The following is a 20,621-nucleotide window of genomic DNA, read 5'->3' on the forward strand; positions in this document are numbered from 1 at the left end:
GGGGAAAAGAAGGGTACCTATGTAAATAAGGAGACACAAAGTTGGTGTCAAAGAGCCAGATATGGTTTAGAATATGAAGTGGTACCAAAAATATAACTCTGATAAAACATTTGAAAACATTCTTGTTAAGAGACCAATTAACTTCATCTAGAGCTAAAAAGCAGCTTCCAAATAAAAACTGGATATTATGAAATAAAACATATCATCCCAGTGTTAGGAGTGATTCTTGCTTCTTCTCTTTGCCTCGTGCCTCGCTCCACATAGCTCATTCGCCAACTACAACATTTAGATTTTATTCGCTGATAGGTGTGTGCTATTTCTAAAGAGAATGAGAAGAGACGAACTGGAGACAACAAAGGCAATATAGATAAAAGTGTGAATCCATCGAAAATATATAACAGTTAGACACATAGATTCATTTAACAACAGAGCCCCAAAATATGGGGAATGAAAACTGATAGATTGAAGAGAGAAATAGAAAGCTCTACAATAACAGTTGAAGATGTCAATACCCATCGGTAATGGAGAGAACAACTGGATAGAAGATCAGTAAGTAAATAGAGGACGAACAGAAAGGACTGGAATAGAGGATTGCAAGCTAACTTTACCTAACGGATATATACCAAACACTCTATCCAAAAAGAGCATAACATACGTTCTTCTTCGGTGTACATGGAACAGTCTCGAAAAGACCATAAGTTAGGCCACAAAATGAGTCTCAATAAATTTAAAAAGATTTCAGTCTTACAAAGTGTATTTTCTGACCACAATGAAATGAAGCAAGAAATCAGCTAAAAAAAATCACAATTGTGTAGAAATTAACCACAAACGCTCTTAAACAACCGATGGGTCAAAGAAAAAATTACAAGGAAAATTAGAAAGCACTTAAAGATTAATGAAACAAATATACCAAAACAATGTACCAAAACTTATGGGATACGGTGAAGGCAGTGCTGCGTGAAACTTACAGCTGTAAAGACCTACATTAAAAATGAAGAAAAATCTCAAATCATAACCTAACATTGCACCATAAGAACGGGAAAAAGAGGAGTAAGCTAAGCCTAAAGCTTGCAGAAGGAAGGAAATAGTAAATAAAAATATATATAGAGAGAAAGGAAAACAATGAGAGAATCAAGAAAAACAAAAGTTTGTTCTTTGAAAAAAATCAACGAAATTAACAAACTCCTTCGACATGATAAAGGGCATTATGAAAAATTCACAGCTAATATCATACTTAATGGCTAAAGACTGAAACTTTCCCCCCTAAGACCAGAAACAAGATAACGGTACCTGTTCTCACCATTTCTATTTAACTCTGCACTGAAAGTTCTAGCCAGAGTGACTAGGCAAGAAAAAGAAATAAAAGGCATCCAAATTGGAGAGGAAAAAGTAAACTTACTTCTATTTTTCTATTCTCAGATGACACAATCTTATATGTAGAAAGTCCCTAAAGAACCTACAAAAAATCTACTATAACTAATAAATAAATTCAGCATTGTTGAGAGTATAAGATCAATACACAAAAATCAACTGAATATTTATACACTAGCAATAAACAATCTAAAAATAAAATTAAAAAGGAATTCCATTTATAAGAGCACAAAGAGAAATATGAATATTATTAAACCAAGGAAGTGCAAGTAGTATACACTAAAAACCACAAAAATTCTTCGAAGAATTAGAAGACTTAACATTAAGATGGCAATGCTCCCCGTAGTGACATACAGATTTACTGCCATCTCTTATCAAAATCTCAATGGCCTTTTTTTCAGAAATAGAAGAGTCAATCCTAAAACTCAATAGGAACCTATACAGCCAAAACAAAGAACAAAATTGGAAGGCTCACACTTCCCACTTTCAAAACCTACTACAAAGCTGTGGTAATTAAGAGTGTGTTTCTAACATAAAGATAGACATATAAGCCAATGAAATAGATTTGAGACTCTGGAAATAAAAGACTTGCGTCAGACATCCTACATATATGCTTTAAAGTGATTCCTGACATTGGTGTCAAGACCACTCAATACAGGAAAGAACAATCTCTTCAACAAATGGTGCTGAGACAACTGGGTGTTGAAATGAAAAGTATGAATTGTAACCCTTATTTCACACCACATATAAACACTAAAAAGCGAATCAAAGTCATAAATCTAACAGCTAAAACCATGAAACTCTTAGAAGAAAACGTATGCGTAAATCTTCATGACCCTAGAGTCAGCAAATTGTTTCTTAACTATGACACCAAAAGTACACACGACACAAGAAAAAAAAACCCAGATAAATTGGAGTTCATCAAAATTAAGAACTTCTGTTAAGGACACTATTAAGAGACTGAAAAGGCATTTGGAAATTACATATTTGGTAAAGGTTTAGTACCCAGAATATATAAATAACTCTTGTTACAGTACAAAAACACAAAAAATTCAATTAAAAAATGGTCGAAGACTTGAATAGACAGTCCTCTAGAGAAGATACACAAATTACTAACAAGCACATGAAAAGATGCTCAACATCATTGGTCATTAGAGAAAAGCAAATGAAAATCACAATTGAGATATCACTATACACCCGTTTGGATGGTTATAATGAAAAATAAAATGTACAGGGGTGGCAAGGGTGAGGAGAGATCGTTAGCCTACTCATTGCTGGTGGGAATGTAAAATGTGGCAGCTGTGAAAACCGGTTTAGTGGTTCCTCAAAAAAGTTAAGCACGCATTACCATATGACCAAACCATTCCACTCCAGGTTTACGCTCGAAATCATGATAAGCATAGGCACAAACAAAAATCTGTACACAAATGTTTATAGGAGCACTATAATAGCCAAAGGGGGGCACAGTCTACATGTCCATCAGGGGATGTCCAGATGAGCAAAGTGTGGCACGCTCATTCAGTGATATGTTACTCTTTATAACAAGAAGTTACGTACTGGCACAGGCCACCACATGGATAAATCTTGAAAACATTTCGCTAAGTCAAAGAAGACAGACACAGAAGGCCATCTATTGATTCCATTTATATGAACTATCCGGATAGGCAAACTTGTAAAAACAAAAGCAGATTAGGGATTGCCGGGAGCTAAGGGGACAGTGGGTACTGAAAATAGTTGTCATATGGGAGGGAGTTGGAGGTAGGGTGGATTGGGGAAGGGATCAAAAAGTATGAGCTGGTGGTTACAAAACAGTCATCGGGATGTCAAGTAGAGCACAGACAGTATTGTTGACAGTAGTGTGATAACTGTGTGTGGTGTCAGATGGGGACTAGATTTATCTGGGTGATCACTTGGTGAGTTATGTAAATGTATAATCACAGTTATGTAAATGTATAAGCACCCAAAACTCATGCAATGTTGTATGTTGACTGTAATTGAAAAAATTAAAAATTATTAAATAAATAAGTAAAACGCATCCGAGATGCAAAGGGACAGTAATGGTCAAAGACTTACTTCAAGAAAAAAGAACAAATTAGGTCTTACCCTACGAGGTGAGATTTATTATGAAGCTGTAATAACTAAAATGCTATGAGTATGCTTCTAACATAAAGAAATAGATCAGTGAAAGGATAGCCCCCAAAGAAATACACACACGAATGGGAACTTGACTTATGACAGAGCAGGTACTAACGAGTAGTAAGAGAAAAGTGATCTGTCCGTGAAATGTTGCTGGGACATGGGCAATGTTGCCTATGCACTTAGGAAGAAAATAAAGTTGCTATATTATACCAGACAAGGGAAAAATCAATCCCCATATAGAACATAAGAATACAACCTATGACCTCGGACTAGAAAATGACTTTTTATTGAAATATTTAATGTCACAAGCTATGACGGCAAATTTTATAACATTAAAATTAGTAGCTATTAAAAGATACCGTAAAAAGCACTAATGGCTCCCAATTGGGAGTAGCTTTGCAACACGTGTACGACTAATGAAAGTTAGGTTGCAGGGGTATATAAAGAACTCCTGTTGATCGAGAATTATTAAAGAATGCATTAACGGATTTTATAGAAAAAGAAACACATGTGACTCATATTAATAATACATACTCAGCTTCGTTAGTAATTGGGTAAATGCATATTTGAATTGCCATAAGATAACATTCCATATCTCTAACGAGGCACAAATGAAAGTTTGACAATACTAAATGTTGGTAAAGATATAGATCGATAGGAGTGTGCGCTTCTTCCAGTGGGACGGCACGTGCATTGGACGTTGTCAGGTTGGACACTCACAAACCCCATGGCCTGGCAGTTCCATTTTAAGTACGCATCAGTGTGAAAGTCTTGCACTTATGTACCAGCAGACACGTAGAAAATGTTCAGAATATCTATCTACTCTGCCATAATGCCAAAAATATGAAACACCGGTATTTGTTTTCTACTTATTTTTCTCTTTGGCATATCACATTCTACTTACCTTTAGCACCTTTTTATTTTATTTTATTTTGGCCGTTTGTAGGTTGTATGCATGACCCTGTGCCTTGTGAGGACCGATCAACTAATAATACCCATGAAAATGTACAGAGAAAAGTAAAAAGGAAATAGACCTATGTGGTCATGCCTGCTATTTGGCATCCTAGCCCTCAAATGACAAGGAAATGATATTTATTTGCTTTGTATATTAGAGACTGTGCCAGCACAAAGATATGAATGAATGAATGAATGAATGAATGAATGAATGCTTTCATGTCACTTGACTTCCTAGTCCAGTCTTCTGATCTTTCAATAATGTTTAAAAACTAACCTCTACAGCAAGCATTCTCAGGTTTATCTCAACTTCAGTCTTAAGGCGGAGTATGTTAATCTTTCTTTCACGCGTACACTATGCTCCATTAATTTGCTTTCTGCATGTCCTGTCAAATCATTTTTTGTGCCTATGAGATTCACGTCCTCAAGATCAATGTCAGATCTACAGGGGCAAGCACTATATTTCAAATACACGGGGATCACACAATAAGTATCTATTGAGTGCAAGGACCCTTTCTTTCAGTCAAGTAATTTGTTGTTTTCTTCCTGTTCGCATATTACAGTATCATCATCAGATTCTGGCAGACTTCAGTCCCTCCAACAGAATATAGAGAGATCGTCTCGATCTCAACCCTTCCTGATAGATGATTCAACAGGTACCATACATTAGTTAGCAGCTAAAGGTTAGAAAGAACACGTAAATATGATCTTACTTTGGTTTTTATCCTTTATTCACATGTTTACTATGCTGTATTAATTTTTAATGCTCTCTTCCTTCCCTTTCAAATAATTTCATGTGTGTCTGATATTTGTCTTTCCGGTAGACAGAGGCTAGAGATGAGGTGGCAACTAGAAGTTCAGAAGGAGCCTCCAAATATATTCCTCATCTAGGCACTGGGAATGTTTCCCAGGAGTTTTAGACTCACCTTTATTGAAGAAGGTGCTGACCATAAAGCTGAAGAATATTGTGGCGATGGCAAAACACACCAAAAAGACAAAGACAACAGATGGGTCGCTGTGTTGGATGATCGGCAAAGGTTTCATCTAGCGAAACAATCAGGAAGCCAGTTTAGTCACACTCAAAGTGGTGTCAGAGCAAAACAAAAGAGGAGAAATGAAACGTCTGGAAATATTTTACTGGTCCTGTGAACAGGACGATGACGCTCAGGGAGATGGAGAGTAAATAATTCACTAACTGCAGAAGGTCCACACATCTAGGTTTAAAGTCTAGACTGCTGAGGTACTAGGCAGGCACGTATGTGTTCACCCGCTGGCAATCTGAATCCACGAGGCCCTCACCAGGTCTGTATCCTGCTTAAAGTTTAGCCGCAGCATGCTGCAGTCAGACAGACACTTGCCTTGATGAAGAAAATTAGGCACATCAAAAAGATGATAATCAAATACAGCGTGAAGAATGTGAAGAAGTAGGCAGCCCAGAGCATCCAGTTACTGAGTCCTATCATGAGCTGGTACTCCTGTGGGAGGTTTAACACAAAGCGAGTGTGTAAATCTATGTAATTATACAAAATGCCTTCACAAATGTTATCTCATTTAATTTTCAGATTGAGGGGAAGTTTCAGAGATCTCCCATAGCCCCACTACACCCACGTATGTGTAGACTCCCCTCTAATCAACAATCCCCCACCCCCAAGGTGGTGTATGTGTTACAACTGACAATCCTACACATCAAAATCATTCATAGTCCACGGTCCAATCTGACCCTGGATTTCCTCCTCTATAAATTGGGCACGATGATATTACATAATCCATTTCAGTTGTGGTGGACCTGGAGGGCATTGTGCTAAGTGAAAGAAGTCAGATAGAGAAAGACAAATACCATATGATCTCACTTATATGTGGAATCTAAACAATGAGACAAACAACAAAAACAAGCTTATAGAGAGAGAGAGCAGACTGGTGGTTGCCAGAGGCGGGAGAAGGGGTCAAAGGTACCAACTCCCAGTTGTAAGTCAGTCCTGGGGCCGTGACACACAGCACGCCAACTGCGGTTAACAGCACTGTATTGTGTGTCTGAAAGTTGCTGAATGGAAGATCCTGAAAATCCTCATCACAAGGAAAAAAATTTTTTGTAACTACATATGGTGATGGACTTATGGTGATGATCATTTCATAATGTATACAACTACTGATTCATTTTTCTTCTCCTGAAACTAATATTAAAATGTTAAATGTCAATTATGCCTCAATGAAAAATAAACTTTTTCTTTCTTTCTCTCTTTCTCTTTCCCTCTCTTCTTCCCTCCCCCACCCCTTTTAAATTGCTCTTTTTATGGCTTCTTAAGCAAGATGCTGAGATACCTGATTATTTGTCCTCGTTTTTAATAAGAGTCATTGAAAACTATAAATATGCCTCAAAGCTCAGCTTTAAGTGTATATCAGCGATTTTGAGGAGTTGTATTTTCACTGTTATTCAGGTTAAAATATTTTCTAATTCTTCTGTTATTTATTCTTTGATCTACTGTTTATTTATAAGTTTGTTGTTTAATTACCAAAATACCGGAGTGTTCCTAGATATCATACTATTACTGGGTTTTAATTTTCTATCCACTCTTACCAGAAAAATGCACTTTGTATTATTTCAATGTCTTTAAGTTTATCGAGACTTATTTTATGACTTAATATATGGTCTTCTTCCAAATATTTGCTTTTTCCTAGATGTATTACATTTATTAAATCTACAATTTAATTCCATTTTGATGTTCTATACCGTATGACTTCAAATATCTGGTCTATCCAGTGCACTTGAAAACAATGTGTATTCTTCAATTATTAAGTAGAGTGTTTTACAAATACTACTTAAATTATGGTAGTCAAGAATGTTGTTGAGACTCACGTTAGATCCAATGACATAAAGCGAAAAGAGGGAAAAATGATATTCCATGCAAACCAAAAGAGAGCGAGGGTAGCTATAATAATAGCAGACAAAATAGACTGAAATCAAAACTGTTACAGGAGACAAAGAAAGACATCATATGTTGAAAAGAGGGTCGATCTACCATGAAAGTATAACAATTATAACATGCAGGCATCAGCATCAGAGCTCCAAAATAAGAATCAAAAATTACAGTAATGAAGGGAGAAATAATTCTACAATAATAGCTGGAGACTTCAACATACCACTTTCAATAATGGCTAGAACAACCAGACAGAAAGTAAAGTAATAGAGGACTTGAACAGCACTATAAACCAATTGAACTTACATATATAGAGAACACCACCCAGCAATAAAATATACATTTTTCTCAAGTGTGCATGGAACATCTCCAGGATAGACAATGTGTTAGGCCACAAAATAGGTATTATTACACTTAAAAAGACTGAAATTATAAAAAGTACCTTTTCTAATGACAATATAATAAAAGTAGAAATCACTAACAAAAGGAAAGCTGAAAATTTCAAAATATTTGAAAACAACATACTCTTAAAACAACTAATGGGTCAAAGAAAAGATCGGAAAGTAGAAAATACCGCGAGGCAAATGAAAACAAAAATACAACACAACAAAACTTACAGGATGCAGTGAAAGCATGGTCAGAGGAAAATTTATAGATGTTAAAAAAAAATGCTTACACTAACAAAGAAGATCGTAAATCAACAACCTAAGTTCACACCTTAGCGAACTGGAAAAGAAAACTAAACCCAAGACCAGAAGAAGTAAGAAAATAAGATGAAAGTAGAAAAATAAAATGGATAAGAGCAATAGAGTAAATAAATGAACCCAAAATTTTTTTAAAATTTCAACAAATTTGAAAATATGAACAAAGTTGACAAACTTTTATCCAGATTGACCAAAAAAAAAAAAGATAAAGAGACATGACTCAAATTATTAAAATCAAAAATAAAATTGGGACATTACTTCTAATTTTACAGAAATTAAAAAAGATCATTAGAGTATACTATGAATAATTGTATGCCAAATAATTGGATAACCTAGATGAAACAGACAAATTCCCAGAAATTCACAACCTACCCAGATTGAATCATGAAGAAATAGAAAACGTGAACAGATTAATGAGTAAAGAGATCTAATCAGTAATAAAAACCTCTCAACAAAGAACAATCCTGGACCAGAAGGCTTTATTGCTGAATGCTATCAAACATTTCAAGAATAATCCCTCTTAAACTCTCCCAAAAAAGCTGAGGAAGAGAGAACATAAACTAACTCATTCCATGAGGCCAGGATTATCCTGATACCAAAGTCAGACAGATACACAAGAAAAGAAACTATAGACCGATATCTCATATGAATATAGATGCAAAAACCCTCGACAAATAGAAGCAAACTAAATTCAGCAGCATATTAAAAAGATTATACACTATGATCAAATAGGATTTATTCATGGACTGCAAGGAGGGTTCAACATACAAAATCAATCAACGTAATACACCACAGAGAATTAGTGAAAAAAACAACAACACATGATCATCTTGACTGATGTAGAAATTCAAAAACTCTCAACAAAGTAGGAAGAGATGAAAACCTCCTTAATACAACAAAGGCCATATATAAAAAGAACTACAGCTAATATCACACTCTTTCGCTAGCTTTCAATGACTCTGTTCAACATAGTATTGGAAATTCTAACCAGAGAAACTGGGAAAGAAAAAAAAAGGCATCGAAATTGGAAAGGAAGAAGTAAAAGTATCTCTGTTTGCAGATGGTACAATCTTATGCAGTAGCAAACTATAAAGACTCCACACACCAAAAATGTCAGAATTAATAAATTATTCATCAGAGTAAGAGGATGCAAAAATCATTTAAATCCCGATTCACAACCACTGAGCAATCTGAAATGGAAATTAGGAAAACAATTCCATTTACATTAGCATAAAAAATAATAAAATACTCAGGAATTAACCAAGGAGGTGAAAGATCTGTACATTTTTGAGGCCAACACACTCACCAGATTTGATAAAATTAGAAAACATCGACAATACCAAACATTAGTGAAGATGTAGAGCAAATGGAATTTTCAAATATTGCTAATGAAAATGTAAATTGGTAGAATTCCTGGCAAACTTTGGCATTATCTACTAAAGTTAAATATGCATAACCTGATATTCAGAAAAAAATTCCTGTATAAAACGTTCACGGAAGCATTGCTAATACTAGCCAAACGGCAAACATTAAAGGGAAATGGGTAAATGGTGAGGGTCCTACCACGGAATCTTATAACTCACAGAACGCAATGAATGGAAATGAACTACAACTATATATTTAGCAGAATGAATCACACAGACACAACAGAATATACAGCACACGATTCCACTTCCATCAAGTTCAAGAACAGAAAAAAATCAACTCGATATTAGAAATTAGGTTACTGTCTACTGTTAAGAAAATGTTTTGGGGGGTACACAAGCAGCCCTCTGTTTCATTTCTTAAGAGGGATATGATAAAATGAGCATACTTTGTGATAAATCCGTTCGACCATACTACTATAGTTGGAATATTTGTGTTGCCTCAAAATTCATATGCTGAAAATCTAATCTCCGGCGTCATGGCACTCTGACGTGGGCCTTCAGGAGGTAGGCGATTATTAGATGATGAGGGTAGAGACCTCATGGATGAAATTAGTGCCCTGATAAAAGAGGCCTGACAATTCTTCTCTTGTCCCTTCCACCATGTGGGGGACACAGTGAGAAGGTGCCAACAATGCACCACAAAGCAGGGGCTCGCCGGACACCAACTCTGCCGGCACCCTGATCTTGGACTTCCAGACTGTGGGAAATAAATTTCTGTTGTTTATAAGCTACTGCGTTTGTGGTATTTCTGTTACTGCAAACAGATTACGATGAATACAGTTGTGATCTGAGTACTTTTCTGTGTGTATGCATGTTACACTTCAATGAAAAAGTTTTCAATGAAAAAGAAAGGATACTTTAAGCTATGTGGTTATCTATCATATTCTGGGAGACTCCAAAGAAAAAGTGTTGATTTAGAATTGGGAATTACATAGCGATATCAACAGGGAGATGGTAGCTATAAAAACCGAGGTGAGTAAGTTAACTGTGTGTTCACTAATCAGGAGAGAGAAAGAAAGCCATTACGATTGGAGAAAACATAATCTCAAAGGAAGTTTCAAAATATGCCTTTCATTTTCGCTAGAAGGAAAGGCGTTTAGGTTTTTTTGCTCTCCACCAATACACAGTTCTAGATGGGACGTAAAAGGTCATTTAGGGAAAAAAAATTTCAGAGATCAGAAACCGGTAAAACAGTCATAGACTCTTGAAACTGAATTTTACCTAAATCTATCTAGGTACAATTCTACAAGTTCAACTGATTCTTTCTCTGTATTTCACCTTATTCCAGAGAGACGTCAGGGCATTTGGCATTTAAATTCTATCTGAAATATTCTTGGGAAGTTGTCTTCCAGAAATAAAACTAAAAACCAAACCAAGAATTCCAATAGAAACAAATTTTTTTTAAAAAATTGCCGGGAGATACAAGTGTTCCCTTCTTGGCTGCTACCGACGCTTGACCACCCAGCCACGCTGAGCGGGCAGAAGTGCCCCAGCCCCACCACAAACACCTCCCCTGCAGACCCTACACCTTCTACGGGGCTCCATCTACCCCCCAAGGAAAAGTGGAGTTACCTTCAATCGGTTTTCTTTCTCCCACACAAGAGACTGAACGAGGGTAAAGTGATTCATGGAGAAGATAAATAGGATTACTAACGGGATGAAAATCCCCAGAAAGTTAAGGAAGTAATCGTGGTAATATTCTGGGTATGGAAATCTCTGCATGAAAACGTTGACGCCTCCCAGAAGCGCTTGTGCAGCGGTGCGGTTGTGGTACATCATGATGGCCCTATCCAAGGCGTGCTGCATGACCAGGAACCCTTCGGTGAGGTACCCTAGGTTAAAAAACGAGGGTTGCAAAGGACAGTGGAACACCAAATAGCTGAGCTGAACACACATGATGGCAATTAAAGCATGTCAAAGATGAACAACAAAGTTCGTGTCGAATGAGGCCCGGCTCGCTGTCTAAATTTCAGAGCTCAGCTCTCCCGGTTTTCCCGCACAAATGCATAATGACAATCTTTTTTAAAAGGGCCTTTCCCAGCTTCTCAGAAGTAAAATATTGAGTGTAAGTATAAAGCTACTTTCTGCAATTTTAGTCAACCAAATGAGAACTGAATTATCATGGGATTAGGAAAGACTTCAATTCTGTGCCCTTCATATTGGAAAATGTAAATGAAGCTCATACTGAGTTATATGAACTGATGTCCGCTAAGGCAATGCTACTCAGTGTGGCCCTTGGATCTGTGACAGTATGTAGATACTTTCTTCCTGGTAGATGAGTTCACTATAGAAATTAAGGGTAAACATTTAAAAACTTTTATAGAAATTTAGCCATGACATCTAAAAACTGCTATTTCTATTAATCTATATGAGTCCTTTATACATTTCGAATGTGAATCATGTATATTTTCTCCCTTCTGAATCTTACCTTTTAATTTTTTAATTGTCTTCCATAGCAACAGCATTTAATTTTAATGTTCAATTGATCAATTTTTTTTTAATAGTGAACACGTCTTGTATCCTAGTAAATTACTGCCTACTCTCAAAGTCACGAAGACATTCTCATAAATTTAGTTGTAGAAGTTTTATGATTCTGGCTTTTACATTTAGGTTAATGATCATCTCGAATTAATTAATTCTGTGTAGGTACGAGTTAGTGATCAAGGTCGTTCTTTCCATATGGATAACCAAGTTATTCAACACAATTTGTTCAAGAGTTTCTTTTCCCAGTGAACTATACTGGCACCTTCATGGAAAATCAAGTGACTGTGTGTTTGAGTTTATTTCTAAACATCTCATTCTTTCCACTGGTCTATTGGCTCATCCCTGTGCCTCTATGACAATGTCTTCATTACTGTAGCTTTATAGTAAGTCTTGAATGTCTTCTAACATTGCTATTCCTTTTCAAGATTATTTTAATAACCCAGATCCTTTGCATCTCCATATAAATTTTAGAATAAGTTTGCCAATTTCTTCAAAAAATCCTGCTTGGATTTTGACTGTCAGTCTACTCACTCTATAAATCAATTTAGGAAGAATTTTCAGCCTACTATTTTTGAGGCATTCGATCAACGAGGAGCACTACCTTAAAATAATATTTGGTTTCATCATGACAGGTCAACTTGTAAACACAGGTTCCCCACGCAGCTACCCGTGGAAGCCTAGGCTCTGCCCCAGTATTCTTTTGTAGAGAATATTGATAAGACCTTAAATGAAGATTATTTATTTATTTCTCCCAAATCCCTTATGATGGGAGACTAAAATGGATGTTTTCGGTGATGCACAGAGGATCACATATGAGATGTGTTTTGCACTGTCCCTGACAGCATGCTAAGGCACGTCCAGGGCACAGGCTGTGTTTGTTTCATTCCCAATCCCGGTGCTTACGAGTTATCTAGCCCTTAGCACAGTGTGCACGATCTCTCTGACACCCAGAGACTTCACTGCAAAATTGATATAATCAAGCCTATCTCGTGGTACTTCAAAATTACAGTAAGCATTCAAAACTTTTAGCTAGTATTATTGGAGGAAAAAAAAAGAAATTAGGGTAAAAGTAAGTATTATTTAAATAATAATTATCTTTTTAGGATTATTGTGTAAATTTAGGTTATATTAAGGATGAGACTTTAAGGAGACAAGTAGATCATTAACAGTAAGAAATCGGCTTAGGTGCTTTAGTCAATTAGTCTATTAACATGCATTATTTCTTTTTTGGGTCATGCACACAAAGTTTTTATATATACACACATCACACGCGCACACAAAGCATTTTTAGCTTCGAGTGCAGAAGGCTGAGTTACTCACACCCCTCAGTTCATGACCCACTCATTGGTCCATGTCCCTTAACCCATTTTATTTATTTATTCCTTTTTTCCTTGCCCCTCTCCTTCCCACTGACCACATTCCTAACGTGTTTGACGAGTATCCTCATGTTTGTATGTGTCCTTTTCATATTTATATTAGCATTTCGTTTGCATATATCTTATGTAAATGAAATCGAGTTACAAATTTTCATTACTGAGTTCTACATTTTTTAAGATGCTGCTATGCATACGCCTAGTCGTCTTTCTAATCAGCTGCCCTGACTGCCTCCTCCTCCTTGCCACCACAAACAACACCATCAGGAACATTCTTATGAATCTATAAAAGAATTTAGTAGTGTTTATACTCAGGAATGTACTCTTAATTTGCCCACTGCTGTGGGCTGAATGTTTGTGTCTCCCCAGCATTCTTACAGGCGATGGCATTAGTAGGGGGGCATTTGCGAGATGCTTAAGCCACGAGAGAGAGTGGAGGCCTCATAGATGGGATTAGAGCCTTATAACAGCAGCTGCGGGGAGACCCCAGCCTCCTCCACCAGGCGGAGGCACAGCTAAAACACACAGGCTCTGGACCAAGGAGGGGGCCATCGCCAGACTAGCACCTCGATCTTGGACTTCCCAGCCTTCGGAACTATGAGAAATAAATTTCCGTTATTTGCAAACGAGCCAGTCCGTGGTATTTTGTTACGGCAGCCGGATCAGACGAGGACAGCCACCACTGACAGATGGCTCCCCAGAGGGGCCGCATCAGCCCACGTGCCCTCCCTCCGGCAGTGCATCTGGCTGTCTTCATCCTCGTATCCCTGGCAACTCTCAGCAGCACCCAGCTTTCTAAGTTTTCCACCAGTCTAACCCTTATAAAGTGAAATTCCAGGCTTAGTTCATAACACAAATTGGAAAACGCACGATTCCCTTTTAAATATTATGACAAAAATAATGTTCAAAATATTTTTTAAAGGAAACAACGATAATATGCAACACAATCCTCTACCCTAACATAGTAGACATTTTCATATTTGGATATCCACCCCAGTTTCGTGTTGATGAACATGCAGCTTATATAGCTCTAATCTCGAAATGCAATTCTGATTGCATAATTATCTGTCAAGTTATATTTTATACTTGTACTATTCAATGATCATATTTAAGATTTAGGTTGTTTCAAACATTTAAGAATTATGCTAAATTGGTTATAGCTTGTTTCTCTCGTTGAATAATTTCCTCAGGGTAAATCCGCATTATTGTTGGTAAAAGCAAAGCTCCACATTAAAGACTTTTGAACGGTAGTTTGTGCAGTAAATTTTAAATTACCATAGCTGTATTAAAAACTGTTTCTCAGCCCAACGGAATACCATACAGTTTTAATTATTTAGTCTGTGTCAGTACCTGGCAATGTACACAGGAAGTCAGTAAAATCAAAATGTCCTAAGTAAATCTACATGCAGATATAAGGATATAGTGTGATAACGATCAGGAAAGGATAAAATATGTTGTTCCGATGTATAGGATTTTTCACATGGGTTTTTGGACACTGAAAATTTTTAAATGAAAAAAAAAAATCACCAGCAGATTAAGTTAAAAATAATTTTCATCACAAGGCTGAAGAAATATGAGGGCACTTACTATAAAAGGAGGATTATCAAAATAAGTACAGTGAAAGGTGCTCACCAGGACTCCCCCCATTTGAATCTTGCTCGTTTCTGGGTCCCACGGAAGGAGAAGTTGGAAAGAGAGTACCTGTATGCCAGTTTCTGGGCTGATCAAAATCTAACTCCTTGTTCCTCGGAAAACTACTAAAACGCAGATAATATTTTACCTACAAGAAACAAAATAAGAAACAGTAAGAAACAGTATCTATAAACAAACAAACAAACAAAAATTAAGCAAGAAAGAGAGACTAAAGGAAGTTAGAGTACAGTTGCAGATAAGTGATTTTGAGGCAGACTGATAAGCACCGAAGTGGATTCTGAAATCAGGAACCGGGAGCAAACCTGTCGTAAGGCTACACTATGGGTCGTGGATGTATTTCTCCCTACGTAGACGGCTGGCAAGCATACGGAAATGAAATAGACCGAAAGGTGTTGTTAATTTCTTTTCCTTTTATGTCAGATAAGTGTTCTGGGAGGGAAAATCTCCTGTCCTAAAAGTGACAATAACATAAGAAAGAATCCTACCTGAGGACAGAAGAGGAATGTATTAAAATATAAATGTGGAGTGTCACACACTTTCATCATACCACTAATTCAGGAGAACTAGGGAAACTTCAGTGCAGATCACGATGGGCCCAAACAGTGTCACGACAGCAATAGTCCAAAGGTGGCCAAAAGCGAGACGGGTCAGTAAGATCCGGAGGGACAGGCCGATGCCATAAATCAAGGTAAATATTCATCCATTCAGTTACCAAGACAAAAGTTTTAGGTACGTATTACACGTTCAGGGATTAAGACACAGCTCCTGTTACTCAAGGAGCTCAAGTTCTAGTTTAGAAAAAAAACCCCATATGTTTACAGTATAATAAATTCAGTGATAGGGATACGTATAGAAAACGTATGGGTGTATGGAGGAGGGAAGGAGCAGGCATGGTGAGAAGAGATGCTGCGGGGCAAGCGGTGAAGTAAGTAACAAGGCGAGTCGAGGGGCGGGGTGAGGGAGATTCTACCGCGTGGGAGTCGGAAACCACATCGAAAACACTGTGACCAGGCTCTCTGGACGCCGCCGAGCCCACATCAGCATCACTTTATGCCGAGTCAGCCCACCTGAGGGGAGCTGACGTCTATGAAGGGAGTGGGGGAGCGATGGGACCCCATGAAAACTTCCCACGACCCCACTCACGACCCCGTGGGTCTCTTTCCTTTCCCATTCTGCTGCCGACCACCTGTAACTTAAACACGGAATTCTGGCTCCGTGTGTATCTCTACACCTCACACCTCGACACCAGAGACGCCAGGTTCAAAGCAGTGTCTTTGTCTCTCCTTCTTGGGGGCTGTTATCAGAATCTCCCTCGGTTATTTGCAGATGTCCTAATTCTGATGAAGCCTGGCTAAGCCTTAGCACTATTTTCTAGATTTAGATTTAGAAAAGAAATGATGAGTTTCATTCAAAAGAAAGAGGCAAGTTTCCTGCTCGAGCTCCCTGCTAGTGGAGGTGCGTCTGCTTTATTACATCAGGTCTTCTGACCCGGAGACATGTATTTACTTCACTATCACGTGTGGAGCTGGAGATGGTGGCCATATCAGATACAGTGGCAAAGGCGACATCCTTGGTCATCAACATTCCCTACTATCCTGATTTACAAACGGAAGGCCTAGTAGGTGGTGAATTCAGTTTTTTCCCCATTGGCATAAAGCACTGGTTAAATAAATGCACAGACACTAAAATGAATTAGATTTGGATTTAAGTCCCTGCTCTGCTACGTATAAGCAGCGTGGCCCTGGATAAGTTACGGTCTCCCCATCTACCAAATGGAATCTCTGGAAACTAGAATTACAATTATGAGACCTCAACATAAAAACGTTCTTACCTTAAGCGGCAGGGGATCGTGGCTATTTTTGAACTCATGGTCAAAGACAAAGGCAACCATCACTCTTTCAGAGTTATTCTCTTGCTTAACGTAATCTTCAAAGTCACTTTCAGATGAAAAGCCTTGAACTGCAGAGAGAGAAACGCCTAGTGTATGAGCTGACCACACAAAGGCAAAGTGTCTGACAGCTTCCGGATCACCGCTCAGAAGGGCTGGAGCCAGGCTTCAGGGCCACTTCAAGATCCGCAGTCAGGCTGAGGTTAGCAAGCCTGTGTCCAGGCGCACAGGCAGGCACGTCTCCTGGTGGGCTCCTGGGTGGGCAGGATTACTGCCTGTCCACAGCTGAGAGGGGCCAGAGCCACGTCACCAGTCTCTAAAGGGTCCACAGCCAGAACCAAGGTCAGCGGGCCTGTGACCTGAGGCTTAGGTGGGTGTGACTCCTCCTGGGTCCTTGGCCAATGGTGCTGATGGCAGGGCCAAGGCCAAACAGGGCTATAGCTGAGTCCACAGGGGGATGCGGCCATTTCCAGGTGTGTGGCTGGGATCACGGTAAGTGAGCCTGCCATTGTAAGGGCAGTGGTGGCCGAGGCCCGGGGAGCACATGAGGCCAAGAAAATCTGATAAATACCTAACTGGGGTCTAGTCTATGACCACCCAGAATGTACATCACTACATAGCACACAAGGAATTTGTATACAAGTCAATCGTGTTTTAAGACATGCAAAAGAACATTAATAAATTCTGAGGAATCGAGATCTTAAAGACTCTATTCTCTGAATATAAAAAACTTGGAAGTAACCAGCAGAAAATTTTAAAATTCTCATACGAGGACTTCCGGTTCCAGCTATGATCGGTAAGATGAAAAACTTTCCCACTGCATACAAGTCGGACAAAATCTATAAAAAACTGCTTGAAAGCAACAAAGATGAACAGGACGTATGGAGATACAAGCCTTGAAAAAAAAGGAAATGCACAAGATAAATGCCATATTCACCCTGGTATTGCCGCTGAAAGCATTGCAAAAGGTTGCTGACTTAAAAGGGGTTAAGAGTTCAGGCTGCTGAAATGTCTGAGACTTGAGGGGGCAAAACTCTAAGGAGAAGAGAGTAGCAAAGAAGCGAGGTGCAAAATCAGCATGTCAATTCCCCTGAAGTCAGTGGCCGCATCCTCAGCTGAGCTTGCACAGGACGAGCCTCCAAGAAACCGGCCGAGGCCAGGAGAAAATGCTGAGCAGTGATATCAGCACTTAGACAATGCTGGGGAGACAGAGCATGGAGCTCAAGCCCCACAAAGGCAGAGGGGCCTTCAAAAATACTCCGGACTTCCAGTGGACGCCCTGGAAGGGGCATGCCCTGGGAGTAATGACCGTGCCCTAGGACACAGGGTATCTCAGGAGTAAAGAGGAAGCTGAAATAGAACAGTCCTTCCTGAAGCCTAAAACCAGCTTTCGATGGGGTCGAACTGATCAAGTCCTCTGAAAACCGTCAGGAAGGAAAATTTAACCTTCTTCGGATAAAGAAGTGCCCTCAGGAGCCCCTAATTCTTTCCATCCACGATGTCTGCCAGTGAATTAAAATATACAAGATATGCTACAAAACAGAACTCAATGACTTAAGAGAAAAAAATATACACAAGTAATCTAGATATCAGAACTTTCTGGTAGGGACTCTATAGTAACCATGATTCATCTGATTAATAAATTTAAAAAAATCGACATTTCTTTCTAGACCTGGAATCTATTTGAAACAGAGAACTGAGAAATATTTTCTAAAACAGTTCAACGGAAAGATCACACGACCTATTAATTTCATAATACATAAGCAAAAAGAAAATTTTAATATTATTTTAATGGCTATAACCTTTTGAATACTAATGACACTTAGCTGGAAATTTAATTCCTCTCTCAACGACTAACAGGATACACAGATAAAAAATATAAGCGCACAGAAGATTTGAAAAGCACAATGATTCACCAACTTGACAACTTGACCTAGATGACATTTCTGGGATACTACAGGCCAAACCTACAGAATATAGTCTTTATAAAGGTACATGGAACATTTATCAAAATATACCATAAACTAGCCATAAATAATGCTCAAAATTTCAACCAACCGTAATTAGAGTACATACATTCAAAGAAAGATAACAACAAATCCCCAGGTGTTTGGAAGTTAAGTAATCCACTTCTAAAAATCCCACGCATCAAAGAAATCAGAGCGGAAATTATAAAAAAATTTGGACAACCCAAAGCAGCCTGTGAGAGACTAAATTTATTAAAATATTTGTGCTGCATACTTTTAAACTCATTGAGATTTTACATTCTTCTGCTCCAGTTTTTTTTTTTTTAAATAAATGTTTTGAGATGTCATCTACTTTCAAGGACTCTCAAATGCTTTGAGACGAAAAAGACTGAAAAAATACACTACTGAATAAATACACGTGTGTAAAGAGAAGGAGCTAGAGGGATTTTCATCAAAATTCTGATGTTTATCTCTGGAAGAAAAAGGAGAGAAACTGAGTTGAGAGTGAAGAACAGGGAATTTTTAGAATAATTCTCTACAGCCTGAGTCTTCTATAAAGCATTCATCCACGCACTGGGCAACGTTTTTACATAAACAGTGTTTGAAATAACTGAGCACTGAGTCTGCGTCCAGAATGAGGGCTTGTGTTGATGCTGCGCCTTCCCGTACTTCGGAGTTATACTCACCCACGTTTAAGCAGCACGACCAGAACCAAGGAAGACAGTACCACAGAACTGGACAATCACCCAAAATCATAGAAATGGGTCACCTAATATTAAAATACTATTTGCTTTGGGCTCCAGGAGAAATTATTTTATGCAAATTTAACTCTCAAGTTTAACGAAGTCCATAATATTAGATTTAGGAGTTCACTACCTGGTTATGAGGATATCCTGCCATGTTTTACTTAGAAGGTTATACCCAGTTAAAAGGTTGTAAGTGTCTTCGCTAAAATAATACATTTTTTCAGAAAACCTTCATGTCTAACCTTTAAAATTGTAGTGTAAATCCATCTTCACAGCTTCAACGATGTCCCTCACCACGACACTTTTGGAAGGCACGAAAGCCAGTTCCCACAGGCCAGGAAAAGGGACACTTCTCAGGAATGAGGGCAACTCATCGACAGGCTGGCTAGCGTAACTATAAGGTCCACTCTTCCTTATAACGGTAAACTTGCGTGTTAACAGAAGTGAGCCAGCAAATAGTAAAGTTAGGATGATTTCCACAACTATAGCAAAGAACTGCCGTCTCTAGATGAAAAAAAAAAAAAGATTGTTAACTATCCCAAGAGCACATTAACTTTGCAAATGCCTAATTATTTTATATGAACAGACGTTTCATAAAAGAAGGTATAGCTGGTCAAAAAGAACAGGTTCAATGTATGCTAGCAGGAGTTTCCTGGACTGTTTCTTTTCTCCTTTGTAGGAGTCATTCTGCTATGATTTCACTCTATGAAGAGATACCCTTAGCTCTAGAACTGAGAAAAACACAATAGTATAAATTGAAACACAGCAATCATGCTGCCAGAATTTTCCCACTGTGGTCTCTTAGATGTTGCAAAAATCCTATAAATAGCTGAACTCACCTTTAAAATGAAATTCTTCCACAGAAGAACCATAAATTTGTTCAACTCCAACAAATCCATTCTTCAACTCTATGGAGGAAGTAAAGATTTTTAAGAAAGAAATTAAAGCCATCTAACAAAATGCAAATTTTAGACAAGAGAATTACTTACATTTGAGTTAC

The 20,621-nt window shown here is 38.1% G+C and overlaps 1 protein-coding gene across 1 annotated transcript in view; it reads right to left on the bottom strand.

Moving 5' to 3' along the window:
• LOC120584558 (ATP-binding cassette sub-family A member 3-like) overlaps positions 1 to 20,621 on the bottom strand; it is a 102,625-nt gene that overhangs the window by 68,474 nt on the left and 13,530 nt on the right. Inside the window, exons 5-11 of the mRNA XM_039840264.1 lie at positions 20,461 to 20,529; positions 19,864 to 20,125; positions 16,852 to 16,979; positions 15,000 to 15,147; positions 11,083 to 11,342; positions 5,823 to 5,939; positions 5,391 to 5,508 (exon numbers count right to left, since the gene is read on the bottom strand). Of these exons, the coding sequence (XP_039696198.1) occupies positions 5,391 to 5,508; positions 5,823 to 5,939; positions 11,083 to 11,342; positions 15,000 to 15,147; positions 16,852 to 16,979; positions 19,864 to 20,125; positions 20,461 to 20,520 (1,093 nt within the window). The 5' untranslated portion in view covers positions 20,521 to 20,529. The remainder of the gene's footprint in view (positions 1 to 5,390; positions 5,509 to 5,822; positions 5,940 to 11,082; positions 11,343 to 14,999; positions 15,148 to 16,851; positions 16,980 to 19,863; positions 20,126 to 20,460; positions 20,530 to 20,621) is intronic.

This window comes from Pteropus medius, unplaced genomic scaffold (genome assembly GCF_902729225.1).
Source record: "Pteropus medius unplaced genomic scaffold, Ma_sr-lr_union100, whole genome shotgun sequence".
Classification (NCBI taxonomy): Eukaryota; Metazoa; Chordata; class Mammalia; order Chiroptera; family Pteropodidae; genus Pteropus; species Pteropus medius.